This window comes from Vulpes lagopus, chromosome 3 (genome assembly GCF_018345385.1).
Source record: "Vulpes lagopus strain Blue_001 chromosome 3, ASM1834538v1, whole genome shotgun sequence".
NCBI lineage: Eukaryota > Metazoa > Chordata > Mammalia > Carnivora > Canidae > Vulpes > Vulpes lagopus.
The window spans coordinates 112,035,207-112,052,758 of record NC_054826.1 but is presented as its reverse complement, the minus strand read 5'-3'; the positions used below and the strand labels follow the sequence as shown (position 1 = coordinate 112,052,758).

At 44.1% G+C, this 17,552-nt stretch overlaps 1 protein-coding gene across 1 annotated transcript in view; it reads left to right on the top strand.

Moving 5' to 3' along the window:
• Positions 1 to 16,489, top strand: part of OTOA (otoancorin) — a 63,166-nt gene extending 46,677 nt beyond the window's left edge. Inside the window, exons 22-28 of the mRNA XM_041747073.1 lie at positions 414 to 601; positions 2,732 to 2,887; positions 8,765 to 8,907; positions 9,130 to 9,266; positions 9,847 to 9,944; positions 12,966 to 13,161; positions 16,219 to 16,489. Of these exons, the coding sequence (XP_041603007.1) occupies positions 414 to 601; positions 2,732 to 2,887; positions 8,765 to 8,907; positions 9,130 to 9,266; positions 9,847 to 9,944; positions 12,966 to 13,161; positions 16,219 to 16,289 (989 nt within the window). The 3' untranslated portion in view covers positions 16,290 to 16,489. The remainder of the gene's footprint in view (positions 1 to 413; positions 602 to 2,731; positions 2,888 to 8,764; positions 8,908 to 9,129; positions 9,267 to 9,846; positions 9,945 to 12,965; positions 13,162 to 16,218) is intronic.
• Positions 16,490 to 17,552: the final 1,063 nt, after the last annotated feature.

Genomic DNA, 17,552 nt, shown 5'->3' with positions numbered 1-17,552 from the left:
ATAATATATCTAGTGTTCCCAAAATTCGATGAGGCACTTTTATCCTCATTTTATTGATGAGTGAACTGAAGCAGAGAGGGATTAAATAGATCTGGATTTGAACCTGAAGCCAGAACTGTTGGCCACCAGTTATCACTGTCCTCCAGGCAATTTGGAGCCCCATTGCAGTATTGCAGAGCTCCTACTGTGTGCATGTGGCTGTCAGTGCAAGAGCTGGCATTTCCATGATTCTGCTACAAGGTAATTAGCAAGAAGAGGCAGAAATGGGACTCAAGCCACTCCCTGCATGCCAGCTCTCAGTGTCTGTGCCGTGCTGCCTCTCATGAATAAATCCGACCGGACAACTTTACTCATTTCAATAAAGACTAATATTCCCTGAAGCTCTCTTTCCTTTGTTCCTCCCCATTCTTCAGGTTGTCATGGCGTCATGGCTCCTTCTTCCAGTGACATCTTCAAGTTGGCAGAAGCCAATGCCTGTTGGGCCCCCGAGGACCTGCTTTGCATGGAGGAACACACGTTCATCAGGAGCGTGGAGCTTCTGGGGGCCGTCAGGGCTTTCAGCCTGCCTCAGTTGGTAACCCTAAAGGAGAAGGCAGTACAGGTAAAACCTACCTCAGGGAGGAAACATCCAACAGAGGGAAAACCCCAGCATCATGGTCCCAGCACTTCTATGCATAGAGCCCCCTGCCTCTGGGAGCTTTCACTTGCATTATCCTGTTGCAATTTCCCTGTATCAACTCAGCACCATTGGTGTGCTTCCCACATCCAGGAAATTTCTAGTTCCTCCCTCTTAGGGCTGTGGCAGAGAGCAGAGATGTATGTGTCTTGGCATCTAATGGACACTCAGAAAAAGTTCTGTGGGGATCCCTGGGTGGCTCAGCGGTTTAGCACCTGCCTTTGGCCCAGGGCGTGATCCTGGAGTCCTGGGATCGAGTCCCGCGTCTGGCTCTCTGTATGGAGCCTGCTTCTCCGTCTGCCTGTGTCTCTACCTGCCTCTCTCTCTCTCTCTCTCTCATAAATAAATAAATAAATAAATAAATAAATAAAAGAAAAAGTTCTGTGGATGTTCTGTGCTTCTGACTGAAATGGTTTCTAGGAATTGTGCTTTTCTTTCTCCACTTGAAGAACCTCGACTGATACTTATAGCAGGTTTTCTCAGAATCTGTTGCAAATTTGTCTGAAAACATAGCAGGAAAGAGTAAAAAGGGGACTCGAAGTCTTTTTCCATCTTTATAAACAACACTTTGAGTGGCTTGTTTTAGCCGTTAGGATGTCCATAGAATATCTGGTTACCCTTGTGAGGTTAAGACAGTAAGATCCTTAAAATTATATAAATGACCCAAGTTTATTGTATAAAAGTCAGAAAATAATGAAGAAGAAAATCGATCATATTCTACCCAGAGAAAAGCACTGTTATATTTTGTTATATTTACCTGAAGCTCCCCAGAGTTCTGTATATGTCTATAAAGTATATTTAGAGATTTCATGAATATATTTCATGTATGCTCACACATACATATTACATATTATTATTTATCACCCAGTATTCAGTAACTTCCTATTGACACCCAACAGTATAAATGCATATTTTTTCATATCAGAAATATAAATTTATATCAACACTCTAAATAGTTAATATTTCATTTTATGGTTGGTCCTTTTTTTGCTAGTCCTTATTTATTTAGCAGATTGGTAGACTTTTAGGTTACTTATTTTTTTTAATGCCTCAAGGTACATATTTGTACATATTTTTGGGAGCACTTGTCTCATTATTTAGGCTAAATTCCCAGAGGTATACTTTTGGGGTCAAATCGTATAAATATTTTAAAAGCTATTGATACACATAACCAAAATCCCCCTCCAAATTTATATTATCTGTATCAGAAATGAGGGTATCCTTTCCTGCATATTTTTTAATACCATAAGTGATCCTTCTTTTTATTCCTTGTCAATATGAGCAGTTAACATGATGTTCTTTGATTGATGTTAATGTACAATTTAAAAAATTATGACCAAGACTGAACTTTTCCCCGTTTCTTCTTTTGTGAATTTCTTGTTCATATCTTTTTTTTTTCAAAACTCAGTAAAACTTTATTGCTTCTATTCTTTCACCATTAACAGGAAACTGGAGAAAGCAAAAATGTTTTGTGTTTACAAAGATAAATGGCCTCTTTAGCCAGAAAAGCTCAAACTACAATAGGGAAGAAAAAAGTGCCCTTCCCCACATCTCCAAAGTTGTCCTTGTCATCTTAGACAAAGCCTTAGTCCACTCACTGGCCAGGGACCTTGTATGTGGCCAATTCAAGATGAGTGCCAAGAAATCAGACCAGTCCTTTTCCATAATATAAAGTTGTTCTGTTCACATCTTTTGTGTATATATATATTAAAACAAATGCAGTCATCTTTTTTCTTACTGATTTATAAGAGAACCTTAAATATGGATAGCCCTGGTGGCCCGGCAGTTTGGTGCCGTCTTCGGCCTGGGATGTGATCCTGGAGACCCGGGATCGAGTCCCACGTCGGGCTCCCTGCATGTAGCCTGCTTCTCTCCCTCTCCCTCTGCCTGTGTCTCTGCCTGTGTCTCTGCCTCTCTCTCTCTCTGTCATGAATAAATAAATAAAATCATTAAAAAAATAAATAAAAGAGAACCTTAAATATTAGAGAGATTTACCTTATGTCTGTTTAAAAATATTGTTAGTAATAGTCTAATCTGGATTTTTTTCACTTCCAGGTATGGGACATGCCTTCTTACTGGAAAGAGCACCATATCGCCTCCCTGGGGCGCATTGCTCTGGCTCTTAATGAGAGTGAGCTGGAACAGTTGGATCTCAGCTCCATTGACACTGTGGTTTCCCTAAGCCAGCAGACAGAGTGGACTCCCGGACAGGTAGGTAGATGTTGCTTGCTTGATCTTTTAAAAATTACATGTCTGTCTGAATTTTAGGTATATTTTCCTTTATGTCCTTGAACATACAGTATTTATGATAGCTGCTTTAAAATCTTTGCTGCTAATTCCATCATCATTTATTTCTGAGTCTGTTTCTATGGATTAATTTTTCTTCTATTTATGGGCCATGTATTCTTATTTTTTTATACACAAGACTGGCAATTTTGCCTGGCTGATGGACATTGTGAATTTTACATTTTTGACTGCTTGATTTAGTTGTACTCCTTTGAAGAGTGTTGGGGTTTGTTCTGGCATACATTTAAATTACTTTCAAATCAGTTTGATCCTTTTGTGGCTTCCTTTTGAGCATTATTAGGTTGAGTCCAGAGTGACCTTTATTATGTAGTTAATTTATCTCCATTATTTGGACATACTCATTCTAGAGACTCTGCCTAATGTTGTCTGTATTTCAAAACTCCTCTGCTCTGGCTGGTAGGCAGTGATCTCTTTCTAACTCCATATAAGCTCTGAGAATTGTTCAGCCTATCACTTTTTAACGCCTTTTCCAAATATTTTTGTGGATTTCACTCCTGGCCTATGTAGAGAGGTCAGTACTTAGCCAGACAGGGGAAGACCTCTCTCTCTTCTGTCAGATTTCTCTTCTCGTGTTCTCTGTCTCTAAAGTTTTTTATCCTCCAATACTTTCCCCCACAGATTACAGGTGGGATCTCTATATTCTCAACTCAGACCATTGGACTTACTTGGGTTCCCTTTCCTGCTCCCTGGCCTGGAAGCTGCTTCTGGGCAGTAAGCAAGGGCAATTTTTGGGCTCTCCTTATTTATTTTCCCTCTCTCAGGGTCATAGTCCTGTGTTTTCTGTTGCCTGGTATATAAATACAGTTATTTCATAGGTTTTGTTCAGTGTTCTCATTGCTAATGGTGAGAAGGTGATTTCTGTGTCAATTAATCCTTCATGCATTAAAGAAGTTCTCTCCAGAATTTAATTGTTTCAACTGGGAGGGAGGTTAACCCACTGTATTTCTAGAAAGGGGAATCTTAGCAGCTCAGTGGTATCTTCATGCTCAGGTAGCCCTTCCTCAGTGGTCATTATTCATTCATTCATTCATTCATTCATCCATTCATTCATGAGAGACACAGAGAGAGAAAGAGAGAGAGAGAGGCAGAGACACAGACAGAGGGAGAAGCAGGCTCCATCCAGGGAGCCCGACATGGGACTTGATTCCAGGTCTCCAGGATCACGCCCTGGGCCAAAAGCGGCACTACACCACTGAGCCACCCAGGGATCCCCCAGTGGTCATTTTCAATACCAGGTTTATATTTTATCTAATTAGCATCCTCATAAAGGAGTGCCCCCCTTGCACTAATTTTTGAAAAAGCTCCAGCATTGACTCCTATTACGCAGTTGCCCACCCCAAGCAGTCAGAAGTAGAATATGTTAGTTGGCTAGGAAAGCATCATGGAGTGGGGTCCATCTCAACATGACCCTGTGAACTGACAGTAGGGCATGGGAATTTGGGAGGCTGCATAAAGGCCCCCGAAGACATCTATGTCCCAATCCCTGCAAGCTCTGAAAATGCTTAGGTGGCAAAAGGAATTTTACAGAATAATTAATTTAAGGATCTTGAGTTGGGAGGATTCTCTTGATGAGCCCAATGTAATCAAAAGGGTCCTTATGAGAAGGAGACAGAAGGCCACAGATACAGGAGGCCATCTGACAATGGAAGCAGGATACAGAGAAAGATTTAAAAGCACTAGGCTGCAGATTCTGAAGTTGGAGGATGCAGCTACAAGCAGCCTCTGGAAGCTAGAAAAGGCAAGGAAATAAATTCTCTCTAGAGCCTCTAGAAGGAACACACCCTGCCAATTCATTTTAGGACTTAGAACCTCCAAAATTGTAAGAGAATAAACCTGTGTTGTTCTAATCCACTGAATTTGTGGTAATTTGTTACAGCAGCAAGGAAACCTCCCTTTGTTGGTGTTCTCAAAAAAAGGGAAGATGGGTGCTGGGTAGGCAAAACCAATGCATGTCCTCTACTCGCATGAGCTTTCTGGAGTCGGGATTGCCATGTCCCATACCATACTCTGAGTGGTATTCAAACAGAACACAGTATGAATTGGACTCCCCGCCCCCCTGTCCCGCCGGAGCTGGGTAGCATGGGAGCCCTGGCCATGAGGATTATGTGAGCCAATACATGTGAAACATTTTGAACAATGCCTGGCACATAGTATTTATTCAATAAAAATGAATTGTTTTCATCGTTGTAGTCACTGATGCTATCATGATCATCATCATCATCACCACCACCACCACCACCACACCACATTTCCTCTCTCTGGCATCTGGCCTCATTTGCTAGATGGTCTAAACTCAGCAATCTGAGGTTCTTTCCATCCTGACATTCTATAATAACTGATTTTGACTGTTTGAGAAGTGCCACATCACCCTTTGGATATTAAAATCCTTCTATTTGCAGTCTGGGAGAAAACAGAAAAATATATCCAACTTAGAAACTAGAGTATCTCTTTCCCTTTTGACCAATTTTAATTCCCATGGATGCCAGTGAGATTTATCAATATGTTTGAAGAGCTTATGAAAACCTAACATTTGCATATATCATTTGCAGTCAGTTCCTCAACTTTCACTCCCAATCAAACCCTTAAATGCATGTTTCTAGATTAATAGTCAGACCTGGTGGAACTACATTAACAGAGTTCAGTTTAAAAACCAATATAAGGGGAGAAAAAACTATTAGAGAAGCCAGAGGGATGAACAGAGAGATTGAAATCTTCCAGCTATTCATTTTTCAGAGGGTTAATATTGCCTAAAAGTGTTAGTATTAATTGTCTTGGAATCATTACGGATACACTGGTCCAGTCATTCAAGCAAATATATTTTGGCTTATCACCTTGCAGGCTGAGCTTGCATTTTCCAGGTTCCAGTGGCAAGACAATTTAATACTGCATCTTCAAAGTAATTTTATTTGAATTGTATTTTCGCACTTTCATTTTAAAATGGGCACGCCTGATAGTTGGGGAGCACAAATTGTTATGAGTCAACTAGTGAAACCTGATTGTGAAACCTTAATAGGAAAAGTTCAGAAACGACCCCAAATCTCTTCTCTTCATACCCAAATATCTTCACTGGCTAAGAGTACAGGCTCTGGAACCAGACCACCTGGGTTTTAATCCTAGCACCATTATTTACCAGCTGTGTAGCCGTGGCTTAGTTACTTTCCCTCTCTGTGCTTCTGTTCCTCATCCATGAGAATAAGAATGATATTAATATTTCACAGGGTAGGGGCACCTGGGTGTCTCAGTAGTTGAGTGTCTGCCTTTGGCTCAGGTCATGATCCCGGGGTCCTGGGATCAAGTCCCATGTCGGGCTCCCCACACGGAGTCTGCTTCTCCCTCTGCCTGTGTTTCTGCCTCTCTGTGTCTCTCATTAATAAACATATAAAACCTTAAAAAAATTTCACAGGGTAGTTGAGGGCTATATGTATATGTAAATGTAAAGTGCTGGCACATGCAAACATTCAGTAAATATTAGCTATTATTATTTTGGACATACATTCCCAGTCAGACATTTAAGTCTGAGTGTGATATTACTGAAACTCCCCTATGGAACCTGTAGGCTTTGTAATCCCTGAGGGCAATTTCATGAAGACACTGGTCAGTCTGATTTGCAGAAACAGGAAATGTCCCCAAAGTCAATCCATCATGTGGAAGCAGCAATCCGATGCCATTTCAAAGGAGTACATATTGCCTACAACTTCTGTAGATCACTCCCTCAGATATTCATTCATTCATTTAAAAGTCCTTGTGCCAAGTGTTAGGGTTACGATGGGGAATGAGCTGGGTATGTTGTGTGTCTTTGGGGAATTCTACTTGGTGATACAAGACAAAAAAGTGAACACAGTGAAAAATGTTTTTAAATTGTTATAATTGATAACAGAAAGTGGGCAAGGTGTTCATGGAAATAGGAAGGGAGGCTATTTGAGATAGGGGAATCAGGCAGTCTTCCCTGGAGAGGTAGAATTTAAACAGACCTGGGGGATTGGAAGGCAACAGACATGAAAAGTGGAAACCCAATGCAACATTTCACAATCTTTGCCAACACTTTCTCTCCATACTGTGATGATTCTCACTGTGTGATGGGATGAACTGTTGATAAAAGGAGATGGGAAGACTCATACTATCCCTGTGACCCTCACTCCCATTCAGATGTTTGTCTTTGGATGTCTTCTCCCCATCTTTGTCTTGTGAGCTCTTGTCCTCTTGTAATCTTATGCACCTGCCCCTATGAGCACAGAGGAATCCAGACTTTATTATATAGCTCATCTCCAAAGGATTGACTTGAATCCTTCCTCAGGTGCAACATAGGTAGAGCAAGTGACTCAGGGTTCATTTAATTACAAGTGGCAGAAAAACCAACTTAAAGTGGCTTGACCAGGCAAAAAAAATGTATTGGCTCCCATAATTGGAAAGTTCAAGGGTAGAGTTTAGATATGGCTGGATCCTGAGTCTTCAATATTATGATCAAGAATCTGTCTCTCACCAGTTTTTGACTCTACTTTCCTTTGTGTTGGCTTCAGTCAGAGGCAGGCTCATGCCATGTGGTGAATTCTAGCAAATTCAGGTTTATCCTTCCAAGTTCCAATCCAGAGTAAAGAATGTTCTTCCAGAGAAAAAAGACTGTTTTATTCTCCTCTTTCAATTAGGACACCCCTAATTATTCCAGTCAAAATCCTGGTTGGTTTTGATTGGATCACATGCCCAATCTAGAACAAATCATGGGAGCCAGGTTAAGGGATGACAAGTCAGGACTCAGCTGTAGCATCACCCCTGGAACTCAGAAGGCAGTTAGCTCCAAATGAACCCCATGAAGTAAGAGTATGGGAGGGGTGGCTCTCCAGAGAAAGCCACGGATAGTGAACGGCCACTGTGCAAGAATTTCAGGGATTCTACACAGCAGCCTTCTTAAAGCTCATTAAAGAGATCTCCCTGTGGTTTCCAGTACCAAAGCATTTGATATACTATCTAGAATTGAAGAGAGAGGGGCAAACCTATTAATGTAGGACTTTAAAAAAAGAAAAATTCACTGTGGCTGAGATAGTCAGGGAAGACTTCATGAAGAAGGTGACATTTGACTTGAATCCCCCTAAATAAAAAGATGGTTGAGTTTTAACAGTCGGAAAGGCAGGAAGCACATTTCAGATGTGAGGGATGATTTGAGCAAGGGCAGAAAAGCAGACTATTAAAAGGTTTTGTCAGAAAGTTCTGGAAACAGATGCTGGGAAAGTTTGGATCCTGATGTAGGAGAACTTAAATGAGCAAACTATCTGAAGGTCATGAGTGACTGGAGAAAATAAGCTAGCAGACACAGACATGGGATACAGTTTCTATAATGCTGGTAAAGGATACAAGAGTTTCACTGCCAAAACAAACTTTCTTGGATGAGGGGACACACTCACACACTCATTCGAAGAAGCACTTGAGGAACATGAGCCTGGATGCAGTGGCTAGGATGGTTTGGAACAAGGAGTGTGTCCAGAGGAGGACAGTGGGGATTGGTCAGGAGGCTACTGCTGGAGCTCAGTTATCCTCTTAGGCCTTGGATTTTCATCATCCCTGGATCATTCATCTTTTTAAAAAATATTTTATTCATTTATTCATGAGAGAGAGAGAGAGAGGCAGAGACATAGGCAGAGGGAGAAACAGGCTCCCTGTGGGGAGCCTGATGTGGGACTCGATCCCAGGACCCCGGTATCACATCCTGAGCCAAAGGCAGATGCTCAACCACTGAGCTACTCAGGTGTCCCTGGGTCATTCATCTTTTATTCTTCCTTATTTTTCTAGGCTAAATCCATTCTCCAAGGGTTCCTGGAGGATTCGGGCTATAGTGTCCAGGATCTGAAGAGCTTCCACTTAGTAGGACTTGGTACAACCCTGTGTGCTATGAACATCACCGAAATCTCACTTATAAAAATCTCAGAATTCAGGTAAGTAAACCAGTAGTGTTCAAAATGGCAAATGATTGATTGACCAGCTTATTCATTCAGCAAGATGTTCTGTACTTCCTGATGCTTTGTCACCTTCCGGGGCTAAAATAAGGAGTGGAATCAGCTGGATCCTTTCTGGATGCTGAGCCTACCTACCTTCTGCTCACCCATTGTGTCTGGAGAGTCCCCCAGGCTCACACTGTGTCCTTCCCTCTTAACTAGGGTGGTGATAGCCAGAATTGGGACCCTGCTCTGCAGCATCCACATCTTGGCTGAGTTTAAGAGGAAGGCAGAAGTTGTATTTGGGCATCCCACCAAGTGGTCCAGCTCTGTCCTGCAGGAGCTTGGGACTATTGCAGGTAAGAGGCACCTTGAGCATGCCTTCTCTCCCTTTCCAACCTTAAATCTCGGGACAAAAACAAAATAATAATAATAATAATAATAATAATAATAATAATAACAACAACAACAACAACAACAACAACAATGACAACAAAAGAATCCTTGGCTGTATGTAGTGAACATCTCTAAAGTTACAGTAGATCTTAGATTCGTGACTTGAGGTTGCAGAGGGTAGGGTCTACAAATCTGCTCTTTAAACGGGCTCTTTTGGTGCTTCTTGTGACACTAAAATAGTTTAGGATGTGATTTAATTGGCTTCTAAATAGTTTTATACACAATCTGAATTGCATAAAGTGAAGCTCCTTTTGGGCATACTTTTCGTTGTAGGAGACCAATCAGGGCTAATGTGACCCACTTTCTTTTTTTTAATTGGAGTTGATTAAGGAACTTGATTTTCCAGTGTGATTTTCAGGGCTTTTTGTAAGGAATGACGCTTGCCTAGAACACACAGATCTGTACATTATGCAGCACCATTAATAAAACAAGTAGAGTTCCGATGGCTTGAACTAAACCCTCATGATTCCTTTTTCTCCCCAGCTGGATTAACTAAGGAAGAGCTCCAAATGCTGGACAAGGATCTGATGCCATATTTCCAGCCATCAGCAATCAAATGCCTTCCTGATGAGATATTCAAAGTAGGTACTCAGTTCCTCAAGGAAAATAGGAGCTTGACCCCATTTCAAATCACATAAGGGAACAGATGGCAGGCCTTGGATTCTGGGGGCTTGCAACCAGATTTCTGCTGATAGGGCCAGAGGAGAACTGTATGCCAACAATGAATGGGTCACGAGATAATTTTAGGTTTAAATACATTTTTTCCTTAAAATTTTATGCTTTAATTGTATTTCCTCTCTTCATAGCAAGCTGTATTGATTTTCTATTTATGGTGGTATGAGAGGTTCATATTTCTTTATCCAAAACCCTTGGGGACAGATAGATACATTTCTAAATTCAGTATTTTTCAGATTTCAGAAAGATCACTCTGAATCTGCAGTATGTAACTTAACACTCCCAGCAGTGTCTGGGAAAGCACCTTATACATTAATATTTCTGTGAAGAAGTCAGTGATGCCACACTAATTGGAATAAATAGAGACTATTAAAGGGCCTTACATCAGTTCAGGTTTTGCAGGCAAATAAGTGTGTCTTAAACTTTGGAAAAAACCTTCAGTTTTGAGATTTTTTTTGGACTTTAGAATTGCTGATGAGGGATTATGGACCTGTATAACATTTCCTTTTTAAATAAATCAAAGTAAAAATATTTTTGTTGATTTAAAGAGAAGTATTGAGAAAACCTCGACAGGACAGGTGATAAACTGCTATAGAAAAAAATTGAGGAGGTAGCATCGGATCAACTAAGGTAGGGAAACAGGGTAGTCGGTAAGGGGTCCTTGCTCTGTGTCCCCATACAAGCTTAGGGGAGTGTTTGGTGGGGACAGTCTGCTCCTATGAGTAGTGGCCCTGGTGTTCTTGCTGAACAACTTGCTGAGTAACTTGGAAATAAGTTCTGTCCACCACAACTATGCAAGACGCACAAACGAGGTCAGACAAACTCCCATGATGTCTCATCACCAGTTCGTTTCAAGATGGTTAGCCGACCTCGAGTGGCTTTAGAACACAGGATAGTTTCTAGCACAAAGTAGGTAAAATAGATGTTTGGGGGGCTCTACATGGCATAGGTGGCTTGGTTCTGGATGCTGCATTGTTGCTGAGCACTTTCCGCTGGACTTGTTCAGAGTGCTCTTTGTGGTTCTTTCCTTGTTCAGCTATTTTTTTTTTAGAAATTTCGAGGTACACCAGTGATGCCCTGGTGAAGGGATATAACCCAGTGCCTTCGGGGCTTTAGGAGTAATATGACGGTGCAGTGGCCTGGGTAGAGTCTGAGCTGAACTGTGTAAACTTAGCTCTATCCAAGGGGAAGCTGCTTCTCATCTTTGGCACATCACATCAGTGCAGTATGACAATATGGGCCCAGTATTACTGGATCTTCCTTTTCTTTTTTAAGATTTCAGAGGTCTCCATTTTTGTGTGAAACCTGCTGATAATTAAATGTTGGCAACCACTTTGAATTTATTTTTTTAAAACACAATCCAGTAGGCCTAGAGATTCACTCTGGCCTCTGGCTTGCCAGTCAGCCATACTGGAAAAATAGGCAATTTTTATAATGCAGACTCTGTGTTAATAGTAGATGTAAGGTGTAAGCCAGATGTAAGGTGTAAGGTGTACCTGTATTGTGTGTGTGTGTATGTGTGAGGAGGTGGGGGTAGGGGAAGGAGGTGATGCTGGCCTTGCATGACAGGTTAACTAGGTCAAGGGAGGAATATTGTTCTAGGCAGAAGGAAGCACACAACAGAGGTACTTCCTCCTGAGGGCTACAAATGTGGGTGTTCATTCTCCTGCAAGTGAAGAGTGCTGGTGGGAAGGCAGCTGGACAGGTGGGCTTGGCCCAAAGCATGGAGGCCCCATTGCCACATTCAGGAGCTGGAATTGTGTCCTGGAAGGGGAAGGGCAGGGAAAGGTTCTAAGGGGGATGACACAATTTGAGGGAAACATCTCCCTAGACAGGGAATAAGAAGAAGGTGAAGGAAGAAAGAGAGGAGTGGATGAGGGAGGCATAACCCCTTTCCCAGAATCTTTGGGACCCTTAGAAAATAAGCAGCATGACTTTAGAAGCCTCTCTACAAATTCAGAATCCTGCCATCCCATCTTATTCCACACCCACTGAAACTAGCCACCAAGTCCTCTGAGCTAGAAGCACCTTGAGTAACATCTTGTTCAGTGTCCTCAAAGGCAATGTGCTTGGCAGGAGTTCCCACTTCCGGTGTCCATGGTGGCCGTCACTAATAGATTACCAGGCCTTTCCTCTGCTGAGACCCTCACAGGATTCAACCCTGTGGAGTGCAGGCAGGCATGCCAGAGGGTCAGAATACACATGGGTGATGAGTTCTCGTGCCATCCCACATCTAGTCCAAAGGCCCAGAGAGGCTGTGAAATTTGCTCAAGATCACATAGCTAGCCTATGGCAGAGCTGGGACACATCAGATCTTTGACTTTTAGGCCTGTGTTTTCTCCTCCATCAGTGTTTCTCTGATGGACGTGAAGCCTGGGGTGAGGGGGAGGTACCACACCCCACTTAATGTTAATTCGGTCTTGCCCCGAATTAACACTAAGTCACACAGTGAGAAAATCATGACTTTCTTTTCAACTCTCCTTTAATGCTGATTACTTCAAGGAGGGAGTCTCAGTTTGGAGCTAAAACGTCTTAAACACCTCCATAACATTTCAAGGCTCCTTCTCTTTATCATTTTTTAAGAGGCCTCGGGTTCAGACATTGCTGGCCAGCAAAGCCAGCTAGAATTCAGTAACGTTCATGCCTTTTGGCTTATTGTTAATGATTGCTGATGGCAAAGTCACTCTGGTCTTCCATTTTTGGGGAGATTTCCACCTAACGTTTTACATTTTTTTTTTTAAAGTTCATTTATTCTAGTAGCGAAAAGAGCTAAGTGATTTTTAAGGAAGATTCCCAAGAGGAGCACTAATAGCACACGGGTGTGGCAAAATTGTGCGGGCCCTCGGCGGGTGACTGCGGTTTGGGAAGGCCGGGGAGGGCCCCCCTCCACCCCCCCCTGAGGGTGCTGGCCCCTTTCTCCGCTGCAGGAGCTGTCTGCGGAGCAGATCGCCTGGCTGGGCCCCGAGAACGCGGCGGCGGTGACCCCGGGTCAGCGGCGGCAGCTCAGCCTGATGCAGCTGCAGAGCCTCCGGCGGGCGCTAGATGGCGCCAACACTCGCTCCTGGCCGGACACGCCCGCGAGCGCCCGGCCCACCTGGGCCCCTTCCTCGGGTTCTCCTCCTGGTGAGCGGGACCCTCTGCCCCGGCCCCCACCCCTAGCCCCCTTTTCCCTGCCCCTCAGTACCCCCTCTGCACGGCCTGGGGCGGGGAGGTTCCTAAGATTCAGAGTGGGGCCTCTCACTGTGTTTGGAGACTCTGCCTTCGGAGGGAAATCCGAAGTCCCTACAAGCTCTGTAAATGACCCCCCTCCGGCTGCGCGTCAGGGCACCTGGGGGAACTTTTAAAACAGCCGGGTTCACGGTCCCCACCCAGAGCTCATGGAATCAGACTCTCTCGGGACTAAATGCATTTCAGCGGTTCCTTTGCATCCTACCTCCTTCTCACTGACCAGTTTTTTTTTTTTTTTAAATTTTTATTATTATTAAGGAGAGAAAGCCCGAGAGCACAAGCAGGGAGGGGGAGGGGCAGATGGAGAGGGAGAAGCAGGCTACCCGCTTTGCAGGGAGCCCGATGCAGGACTCAACCCCAAGACCCTAAGATCATGACCTGAGTTAAAGGCAGATGCTCAACCGAAGGAGCCACCCAGGCCCCCCCACCCCCCGCCCTGACCAGAATTAATTAATACATCCAACCAGCATATATTGGGCACCTACTAGGTGTCAGGCCTGCAGCAGGGGCTGGGAATACAGATGTGAGCAAGACAGGTAAGGCTGTCTTGTGAATGAACAAGATGATTTCACACCTGGGAAGACCAGGAAGGAAGGAGGCAGAGGGAGGTGGTGGTGGCTAGGGCTGAGCTAGGATATGGGAGTCGGGAGCGTGTGGCTTTCCTTGCCTTTCTTATTCCTCTCTTCCCTCCCCCTGTGTCACTTCTCTGTGACCCCTTCTATCTTTAGTGAGCACCATCTTTGGACTAAGTGTGATGTTGGGCTCCGGGGAGATAGCAGTGACCAAGCTAGATGTGCCCTCACTGAGCTCTCAGGAGAGCATGGGGGCGAGGGAAGACATACGAAGCCAGGCGACCACGAAGCAGTATGACAGAGAACACAGGCACTAAGGGAACACGGGGGCGAGGCGCAGAGCGAGGCTTGGGGGATCAGGGAATGGCCCCATAATTCCCCAAAGACAGTAATAGCTAAATTGCAGCCCAAGCTGGGGAGAATATGGACTCCGCCCCATGGGGCCAGTGTCCCAGGTAGAGAGAGCAGCATGAGCGAATACCCAGCGAGCATCCAGAACTTGATGCTCAAAACCTCCACTCTACCTTTTCCTGACCTGAATATCTCCCTCCATCTGCCCCCAGCCTTTCCCTGGGTTTGAAGAACTGGGAGATTCCCAATTTCTACAGCTACAAGTGGCTAGAGGTGGCACTTACAAACAGGAGCCATGACCTTTGATTTGCTATTATTATTATTATTTTAAAGATTTATTTATTTATTTGGGGGGAGTGGAGAGAGGCAGAGGGAGAGGGAGAGAATCCCAACCAGACTCTCTACTGAGCATGGAGCCCAACTCGGGGCTCTATCCCACAACCCTGTGATCACGACCTGAGCTGAAATCAAGAGTTTGATGCTTAACCAACTGAGCTACCCAGGTGCCCCGATTTAATATTATTTTAAAAACTTTTCACTGAAGTATAATATGCATTTATTTATTTATATTAGAGAGATTGAGAGAGAGAGAGAGAGAAAGGAGTGGGAGTAGGGCAAGGGGCTGAACGAGAGAGACTTAAGCAGGCTCCATGCCCAGTGCAGAGCCTGATGTGGGGCTTGATCTCATGACCCTGAGATCATGAACTGAGCTGAAATTGAGTTGGACACCTAACAACTGAGCCACCCAGGAGCCTCTAAAAATTATTTTAAATATGTTTTGTGTGTAATACGTAACACACATGAAGTAATGCACAGGATTCAAAAGTGTAAGGTCAGAAAAAGAACGTCTCTCTGTCCCCTCGTCACCTAGTTCCTTCTCTAAAGGCCAATAATGTTACCAGCTTCTTGTGTATTTGTCCAGAGATAGTCTAGTTATCCATAGATAACTATAAATCTATAGTTATCCATAGATTCTCTCTGCATTTTTTTTATCTCTGCATTTTCATAAAAGGTTGTTATACCCTTTGTTCTGTACCTTGCATAGCTCACCTAACAGTTTATCTTGGAGACAGTTCTGTATTTGTACCTAGGAGCCATGCAATTGTTGGTTTTCTGCCTACACCATAATTGTATTTAACCAGATGTGTACAGATGGATATTTCCATTTTTTCTATTTTTTAAAAAACTATTACAAACAAAGCTTCAGGGAATAGCCTTTTATCATTTGCATCTGTTTGAGTAGATCTGTGGGATAAAATCTTCAAAGTGAGATTGCTGGGTCAGAGGGTGTATGCATTTTTAATTTTGATGGATATTGCCACATCCCCTGTAGAGAGACAGGATCAGTTTTTCCTTGAACCAGCAGTGTCAGAGAGTAGTGTCCCCACTGGACCCTGGATACCTTCCCTTCACCCCACAGGCCCTTCCTGTGGTCGAGGCATTCCTTAATCTCTTGTATCCTAAACTTGCTGCATTATCAGGATCACCTGGGAGAAATCCTTAACATACAGATTCCATGGCCTCATCCCAGGCTTGCTCAATCACAGTCTCCAGGGGATGATTCTGGAATTTGCATTTTTTCTCTAAGATTTTGTATTTATTTGAGAGAGAGAGTGTGTGAGCAAGCATGTGCATGAGCAGAAGGGGGAGGGGTAGAGAGCAAGCTTGCTGAGCAGGGAGCCCAACATGGGCTTCATCCCAGGACCCTGAGATCATGACCTGAGCCACCCAGGTGCCCCCTGAAATTGGTATTTTTAACAGTCTCCTCAGGTGACTCGACTAAGGCAGCTCAGCTACAAGCTTATTCACACAATATCATTTAATTTTTACTCCCCTGCCACTCTCTTCGCCCCCAACCCCCAGACCCCCTGCTTTGGGGCCACTATTCCTGTGTCAGAGAAGAGCAAATAGCATTCCAGGAGATGAAATGAGTGGTCCAGAGGGAGACCCAGGGAGCTGCCCTGCCCTGCTGTGTCTGCCCTTCGTCGCCAGCTGCTGAGACCTCCTGTGCTCTCCTGTTTCCTTCTAGGAGCCCCTGGCACCTGGGGTCTTTGGCTTGGCTGTCCTCTGCTGGTTATCGTGCCTGAGACGATGTGGTGAGTGCGTGTGCACACCGCCCTTTGGTGCCCAAGCAGCTGGCCCCACTGTGTGGAAACAGAGCACTTCAGACTGTGAGACCCCTACCCGACCCCACAGCCTCCATTGGGGGCAGGGAGACCCCAGGGCCTTGAAATTTAAAAGGCACCAAAAGGAAGAATAATTATTAAAAATGATTTTTAAAAGGTCTCAAGCTGGCTTGTGTCCTCAGCAGGGAGCCATTCTCTGCCCCATTTCAGCCTCTCTTGCTTTCTGGCTCAGAGACAGAAACTGTGGGGGTGGGGAGGGGAAGGGTGTTTTCTCTCAACAGCATGAGGACTTTTTTTTTTTTTTTTAAGATTTTATTTATTTATTCATGAGAGACCCAGAGAGAGAGGCAGAGACACAGGCAGAGGGAGAAGCAGGCTCCATGCAGGGAGCCCGACGTGGGACTCGATCCGGGGTCTCCAGGATCACGCCCTGGGCTGAAGTCAGAGCTAAACCGCTGAGCCACCCGGGCTGCCCCAGCATGAGGACTCTATGTAGAATTTCCTGCCCTCCTTCCAGAGAGAGAGATACTGGGGAGTGGCAGGTGCTGGCAAAGGCACCATTTTAGCTAGGGCCTGATCTGGCTTCTAATCTGGCTTAATGTCCCTTCCTCAGAGCTACAGGCTGTATTGGATTTCTCCTTAGATATTTAGCAGAGCTGAAATAAATGAATCCCTCCACAGAAGCCAATATTCCTGCCCGATTGCTGGGACTAATTGATGTTTGGTGGGCATGGCATTGCTTGGAAATTAAAACATTTAACATGGCTAAACATTAAATCAATTTTTAAATACATTTTCCAGATGCCTCCCATTTCCTTGGGAGTCAGCTGAATGAATGGCTGTGGAGTTATCAGTTAAGCTTTCAAAAAATTCTTTTTTTGATGAAGGTGGTGGCTCTTCAGGTTTTAAGTTGCTCTGGGCTTTGGGGATGGGTTGAAATAAAAGAAAATAGTATAAGTCAGTCACCCATGTGATTATAGCCCAGCAAAGCAAGCCCACCAGCCCAATCCTTTGGAGGCTGAGAGGGATGGAGTTACTTCTGGAAATTTGCAAGATGCTCTCGGCCTCCGGCTCAGGAGAGAGGGATGGCAGTGTGCTTTGCCACCTCCCAGGCGTTACACCATCTCAAAAATAGCAATCAGAGTTGTTTCTCATGACTTCCCTCAGGTAGCAAGTTAGGCATCTAGAGCACTTGTGTTCTGCTATCAGCACGCCCTGGATCCTTTTCCTGGTCACG